Source organism: Mandrillus leucophaeus, unplaced genomic scaffold, assembly GCF_000951045.1.
Source record: "Mandrillus leucophaeus isolate KB7577 unplaced genomic scaffold, Mleu.le_1.0 Scaffold323, whole genome shotgun sequence".
Taxonomy (NCBI): Eukaryota; Metazoa; Chordata; class Mammalia; order Primates; family Cercopithecidae; genus Mandrillus; species Mandrillus leucophaeus.
Genome location: NW_012103399.1, coordinates 27,439 through 35,227, shown reverse-complemented (window position 1 = coordinate 35,227; position 7,789 = coordinate 27,439). Strand labels below are relative to the sequence as shown.

At 44.8% G+C, this 7,789-nt stretch overlaps 1 protein-coding gene across 1 annotated transcript; it reads left to right on the top strand.

Annotated features, from left to right (window-relative positions):
• Positions 1-432: 432 nt before the first annotated feature.
• Positions 433-3,379, top strand: TNFRSF17 (tumor necrosis factor receptor superfamily, member 17). Its single transcript, XM_011988098.1, has 3 exons — positions 433-774; positions 1,515-1,661; positions 2,882-3,379. The coding sequence occupies exons 1-3, from the start codon at positions 648-650 to the stop codon at positions 3,157-3,159; spliced, it is 552 nt and encodes a 183-aa protein (XP_011843488.1). The 5' UTR covers positions 433-647; the 3' UTR covers positions 3,160-3,379.
• Positions 3,380-7,789: the final 4,410 nt, after the last annotated feature.

The following is a 7,789-nucleotide window of genomic DNA, read 5'->3' as shown; positions in this document are numbered from 1 at the left end:
CCAAAGTGCTGGGATTACAAGAGTGAGCCACAGCGCCCAGCCCATACTCGACTAATTTTTAAAATGTTTTAGTAAAAACAGGGTTTTGCCATGTTGCCCAGGCTGGTTTTGAGCTCCTAGGCTCAAGTAATCATTTTGCCTTGGCCTCCCAAAGTCCTGGGATTACTGTTGTGAGTCTCTGCGCCTGGCCTCAATGTTAAGATCTTAAGGGGCACAGCACAGACCTTGTCTTGTCTATCTCCCTGGCGCCTCTCACACAGTACAGCTCATTAACAGATGTTCCAGAAACTGTTACTGAACACGGCTTGATGCCGTGGGCTTGTCTGCATCTTGCAACTGTCACCTGGCTGAGAAATTTCTTCTATAAATAGCAGTTTCTGTTTCAGATGTGATTTGCCCCGATATTTACACACCGTCTCTTACCCCGTCCACGACTCAAACTTAGAAACTTGTATTAGATGTGGTATTCAAATCCTTAGCTGCCGCGAAGAAACAGACGGCCCCGTAAGAACCCACGAAGCAGGCCAAGTTCATAGTTCTCGACATTCTAGCTGCTCTTGCTGCATTTGCTCCGGAATTCTTGTGGAGATATTACTTGTCCTTCCAGGCTGTTTTTTCTGTAGCTCCCTTGTTTTCTTTTCGTGATCATGTTGCAGATGGCTCGGCAGTGCTCCCAAAATGAATATTTTGACAGTTTGTTGCATGATTGCAAACCTTGTCAACTTCGATGTTCTAGTACTCCTCCTCTAACATGTCAGCGTTATTGTAATGCAAGTAAGTAATACCGCTTGAACGATTATTCATTGGTGTGAACTCTTCTGTCTCTATGGACTGCTTATTCAGAGAATCAACATAATGGGCATGATGGTGAGTTTTCTTGAATCAAAAAGAGAAAGGAAGCAAGGCAATAATTTTAACGTTTACAGAAACAACGTAATTATTTGGAACTGAACTCGATATGATTCAGCACTATTAGCAACATAGATTTTTAAAAAAATATCAGCTCTTGTAGTTAAGTGATATTTAGAATTTAAAAGTCAATGTTCATTAATTAAGGTGATTGAATGGAAAAAGTCCATACTTGATTATTTTGCTATCAAAATAATCCATAATTGATTATTTTAGCAAAACAATCAAGTATGACAGCCGGGTGTGGTGGCTCACACCTGTAATCCCAGCACTTTGGGAGGCTGAGGCGGGTGGATCACCTGAGGTCGGGAGTTCGAGACCAGCCTGGCCAACGTGGTGAAACCCCATCTCTACTAAAAATACAAAAATTAGCTGGGCGTGGGGGTGCAGGTCTGTAATTCCAGCTACTCGGGAGGCTGAGGCAGGAGAATCGCTTGAACTCAGGAGGTGGAGGCTGCAGTGACCTGAGATCGCGCCACTGCACTCCAGCCTGGGCAATAGAGCAAGACTTCATCTCAAAATAAATAAATAAATAAATAACAACAATAAAGGATGTGAATATTATGTTATCAGCTCATTATCTGTCTGACATTCTTTTCATAAAGGTATGACCAATTCAGTGAAAGGAATGAATGCGATTCTCTGGACCTGTTTGGGACTGAGCTTGATAATTTCTTTGGCAGTTTTCGTGCTAACGTTTTTGCTAAGGAAGATGAGCTCTGAACCATTAAAGGATGAGTTTAAAAACACAGGTTGGTTTGATGGTGAATCTTTGAAATCTGTTTCCCGTGGATGGCTATTGTGAGTTTCAGTTCCTTTTCTTTTTTTAGCATTGACTATTTCACTTCATTACAGCCCTTTTGAATGTGTTAGAGCATAGTTATATTAAACGAGCTTGGTAGAGGTGAGCCATCTTCACTCTGATTTTGACACCTTGGCAGATTTTCTACAATGTCAGCCTTCCCCAGGATTCTTCCCTTGTTAATTACTCTATTGAAAGTACTAAGGCTTTCTTGGGAAACATCAGTCTCTTTGTCTGAAGTTAGCACATCGATTAAATGCCACATTATCAGAAACTCCTAGCCAGGTCTGCTACTGTCAGGAAAAGCATATTTGTTAAGATCTAAGGCCATGTTATTATACAAATATGTGTTGTTTGCTTGGGTGAACACTTTACTACTGAAAAATGTTAGAAATGATTAACAACTTGCTCCTGAATTATTCGAGGAATCATCTAAAAAATAATTATCTTTTTTAAGCAATAGAGAACTAGTCCCAGAAAAATGAATGTTCTACTTAAGTGCCTCTTAAGATAAAAATACTTCTGCAGCACCTTTGCTCATGATTGGATTCCCTAGTATGTACAACCACTGCCCTATTTTTGTATGCATTTATGTATGTATGTATGTATTTATTTATTTAGAGACGGAGTCTCGCTCTGTGGCCCATGCTGGAGTGCAGTGGCATGATCTCAACTCACTACAACCTCTGCCTCTTGGGTTCAAACGATTCTCCCGCCTCAGCCTCCTGAGTAACTGGGACTATAGGCATGTGCCACCACGTCCGACTAATTTTTGTACTTTTTGGTAGAGACAGGGTTTCATCATGTTGGCCAGGATGGTCTCAAGTTCCTGAACACAAGTGATCTGCCCTCCTCGGCTTCCCAAAGTGCTGGGATTACAGATGTGAGCCACCGTGCCCAGCACATACTCATTCTTTTCTACTGAAAAGATCTGTTTCAAGCTGGGTGTGGTGGCATGGAGCTGTAGTCCCAACTACTCTGGAGGCAAACGTGGGAGGGTTGCTTGAGCCCAGGAATTTGAATGTGGCCTGGCAACATAGTAAGACCCCACATCTAAAAAACGAAAAAATCTCTCTCACATTGCTTTGAGTCCGGATGTGTACTGGTAAGACTCTCCCGACCACACACTCTGTCAAGTTTAGGTTAATGTTTCTGTTTCTGCGTACTCAGGATCAGGTCTCCTGGGCATGGCTAACATTGACCTGGAAAAGGGCAGGACTGCTGATGAAATTGTTCTTCCAAGAGGCCTGGCGTACACGGTGGAAGAATGCACCTGTGAAGACTGCATCAAGAATAAACCAAAGGTCGATTCTGACCATTGCTTTCCACTCCCAGCCATGGAGGAAGGCGCAACCATTCTCGTCACCACGAAAACGAATGACTATTGCAATAGCCTGCCAGCTGCTTTGAGTGTTACGGAGGTAGAGAAATCAATTTCTGCTAGGTAATTAACCATTTCAACTCCTGCAGTGCCACTTTAAAAATCTTTTGTTGGAATAGATGATGTGTCAGATCTCTTTAGGATGACTATATTTTTCAGTTGCTGATATAGCTTTTTGTCTAACCATGGAAACTCTTTATGTTAGATATATTTCTCTAGGTTACTGTCGGGAGCTTAATGGTAGAAACTTCCCTGGTTTCATGATTAAACTCTTTTTTTTTTCCTGACATCTAAGTTTTTATTAACGTGAGTTTTAAAAAACAAGCATGTATACCAGTGTGGGGGGTGAGGGTGGGAGAGAAAGGTGGGACAGGGGGAGAGAATTCTAATCTATTGATAATAAAGTTCCAGTTTTGGGCAGGCGTGGTGGCTCACGCCTGTAATCCCAGCACTTTGAAAGGCTGAGGCAGGCAGATTACCTGAGATTAGGAGTTCGAGACCAGCCTGGCCAACATGGTGAAACCCTGTCTCTACTAAAAATACAAAAATTAGCTGGGCATGGTGGTAGGTGCCTGTAATCCCAGCTACTCGGGAGGCTGAGGCAGGAGAATTGGTTGAACCTGGAAGGTGGAGGTTGCAATGAACTGAGATAGCGCCCCTGCACTCCAGCCTGGGCGACAGAGCGAGACTCCGTCTCAAAACAAAACAAAACAAAACAAACAAACAAACAAAAAAACCCTCCAGTTTCATCTTCTGCTGGATTTCATAGTGCTCCAAATATATGTGGTCCTTAAAAATTGTATACCACTTATTCAGGAGTCTCGTTCTGAAATGACTGTTCTTGTTACAGCCCAGACTAGGGCTTCTTAAGGTCCCCAATGGTGTTATCTGTGTAGCATTTAATACAGACCTTCTCTACACTATCCACTCTCCACTGAGGTTGTTGCAAACAACCTCGATCATCCTAGCTGATGCTCATCACCTTGAACATGCTGACATGACATTCTTCTCACTAGAGTCCTCTAAACGCTTGACTTACTGAAAAAAAAGAAAGTACAGCATTCTGTAGATCTCAGTAACAAATTTCTTTCTTTCCTTTCTTTTTTTTTGAGACAGAGTCCTGCTCTGTTGCCCAGGTTGGAGTGCAGTGGTGTGACCACAGCTCACTACAACCTCCACCTTGCACATTCAAGCGATTCTCCTGCCTCAGCCTCCCGGGTAGCTGGGATTACAGGCACATGGCAACATGCCCTGCTGATTTTTGTACTTTTAGTAGAGATGGGGTTTCACCATGTTGGTCAGGCTGGTCTTGAACACGTGACTTCAGGTGATCCACCTGCCTTGGCCTCCCAAAGTAATGGGATTACCAGCGTGAGCCATCGCGGCCAGCCCCAGTCACATGCTTCCATGGCTAGGGCGCTTCTCTCCCATATCCTCATTTCAGGAAAGATCGGATTTTTCTATTTATTTTTAAATTTTATTTATTTATTTTTTGAGACAGAGTCTCGCTCTGTCACTGAGACTGGAGTGCAGTGGTGTGATCTCAGCTCACTGCAACCTCTGCCTCCAGGGTTCAAGCAATTCTCTGCCTCAGCCTCCTGAGTAGCTGGGATTACAGGTGCCCGCCACCATGCCTAGCTAATTTTTGTATTTTTAGTAGAGATGGGGTTTCACCATCTTGGTCAGGTTGGTCTTGAACTCCTGATCTCATGATCCACCTGTCTTGGCCACTCAAAGTGCTGGGACTACAGGTGTGAGCCACTGTGCTTGGCCTTTTCTCTTTATTGTTAACGGAAAGCTAACTTATCCTATGTACTTCTGCAAACAGGAGAAGCCTGGAATCAACCAGACAAATTCAGTGTGCAGTGCACAGGTAGTTTTTGGCCTTGTGAGCTTCCAGCCTAATGAAAGCATCAGGCATTACTATAATTACACAACTAAATGTGTAATCGCAAACTGTCTTAACGGTGCACGAGATACTGTTTTCAGCCCAAAATGTGAGTGTGCTATAATAATCATATTTCACCCTTATATAGTCTTATTTATGTGCCTGTAGTTCCAGCTACACAGGAGCCTGAGGTGGCAGGATCACCTGAGCCCCAGAGGTAGAGGCTGCAGTGAGCCAAGATTATGCCACTGCATTCCAGCCTGGGCACTGGAGTGAGACCCTATCTCAAAAAAAAAAAAAAAAAAAAAAAAAGAATAAGAAAACGCTGATTTTCTCAAAGTGCTGGGACTACAGGCACAAGCCACCGTGCCTGGCCTTTTCTCTTTATTGTTAACGGAAAGCTAACTTATCCTATGTACTTCTGCAAACAGGAGAAGCCTAGAATCAACCACACAAATTCAGTGTGCAGTGCACAGGTAGTTTTTGGCCTCGTGAGCTTTCAGCTTAATGAAAGCATCAGGCATTACTATAATTACACAATTAAATGTGTACTCTACAGGCTGGGATTACAGGCGCCTGCCACCATGCCCGGCTATATTTTTGTATTTTTAGTATAGATGGGGTTTCACTCTGTTGGCCAGGGTGGTCTTGAACTCTGTTGTAAGTGCTTTACCTGTACTAACTCATTTTATTTTATTTTTTTGAGATGGAGTCTCGCTCTGTTGCCCAGGCTGGACTGCGCTGGTGTGATCTCGGCTCACTGCAACCTCCACCTCCTGGGTTCAAGATTCTCCTATCTCAGCCTCCCAACTAGCTGGGATTACAGGTGCCCGCCACCACACCTGGCTTATACTAACTCATTTTAAGAACACAAAAACTCCTGGGTATGGCCGGGTGTGGTGGCTCATGCCTGTAATCCCAGCACTTTGGGAGGCCGAGACAGGCAGATCACCTGAGGTCAGGAGTTGGAGACCAGCCTGACCAACATGGTGAAAATCTGTCTTGTCTCACATTTCCAGTCTTTATTTATTTTTGAGATGAAGTCTCACTCTGTCGCCCAGGCTGGAATGCAGAGGCACTGTCTGAGCTCACTGCAACCTCTGCTTTCTGGGTTCAAGCAATTCTCCTCTCTCGGCCTCCTGAGCAGCTGGGACTACATTCGCATGCCACCATGCCCGGCTAGTTTTTATATTTTTAGTACAGACGGGGTTTCACCATATTGGTCAGGCTGGTCTCGGACTCCTGACCTCAGGTGATCCACCCACTTTGGCCTCCCAAAGTGCTAGAACTATAGGTGTGGGCCATCACACCTGGCCTTCCGCTATTTAAAATCAGCATTTTTTTTTCTCTCTTTTGAGACAGAGTTTTGCTCTTGTTGCCCAGGTTAGAGTGCAGTGGTGCGATCTTGGCTCACTGCAACCTCCACCTTACAGTTTCAAATGATTCTCCTGCCTCAGCCTCCCAAGTAGCTGGGATTATAGGCGCCCGTCACCATGCGTGGCTAATTTTTGTATTTTTAGTATAGATTGGGTTTCACTCTGTTGGCCAGGGTGGTCTTCAACTCCTGACCTCATGACCCACCTGCCTCGGCCTCCCAAAGTGCTGGGATTACAGGCATGAGCCACCGTGCCTGGCCTAAAGTCAGCGTTTGCTTGTTCATTTTTTTTTTTTTTTTTGAGATAGGGTCTCACTCCAATGCCCAGGTTGGAGTGCAGTGGCATGATCCTGGCTCACTGCAGCCTCGACGTCTGGGGCTCAGATGATCCTCCCACCTCAGGCTCCTGTGTAGCTGGAACTACAGGCATATACCATCACACTTGGCTAATTTTTTCTATTTTTTTAGTACAGACGGAGTTTGGCCATATTGCCAAGGCTGGTCTTGAACTCCTGGGCTCAAGCGATCCTCCCACCTTGGCCTCCCAAAGTGCTGGGATCACACATGAGCCACTATGCCTGGCCTAAAACCAGCATTTTCATCTGCTACATCATTGTGTGCTAGGTCAGTCATGTTAAAGAAAAGGGTTAAACTCTAAAATATGTGAAGAGATTTATTCTGAACCAAATATGCGTGACCAACGGCCAGGACATAGCCCTGAGGAGATTCTGAGAACACATGCACTGGGTGGTTGGGCCACAGCTTGGTTTTATACATTTTAGGGAGACAAAAAGCATCAATCAGTATGTATAAAATGTACAATGGTTTGGTCCAGAAAGGCAGGCCAACTAGAAGCAGGTATGGGGGAGTGGGGTGGTGGTGGGGGTGGTTCAAGTCATAGGTAGATTCAAAGATTTTCCTTCTTTTTTATTTTTTTAGACAGAGTCTTGCTGTGTTACCCAGACTGGAGTGCAGTGGTGCAATCTTGGCTCACTGCAACCTCTGCCTCCCAGGTTCAAGCAATCCTCCTGCCTCAGCCTCTCAAGTAGCTAGGATTACAACTGTGCGGCACCACGCCCAACTAATTTTTGGGCTGGTCTTTGGGGTTTTGCCATGTTGGCCAGGCTGGTCTCGAACTCCTGACCTCAAGTGATCCGCTTGCCTCAGCCTCGCAAAGTGCTGGGATTACAGGCGCGAGCTACCGTGCTCCTGGCCTAAATTCAAAGATTTTCTGATTGGCAACTGGTTGAAAGAGTTAAGTTATTGTTTAAAGATTTAGAATCAGCCAGGCATGGTGGCTCATGCCTGTAATCCCAGCACTTTGGGAGGCTGAGGCGGGCGGATCACGAGGCCAGGAGTTCGAGACCAGCATCGCCAACACAGTGAAACCCCGTCTCTACTAAAAATACAAAAAATTAGCCAGGCGTGGTGGCA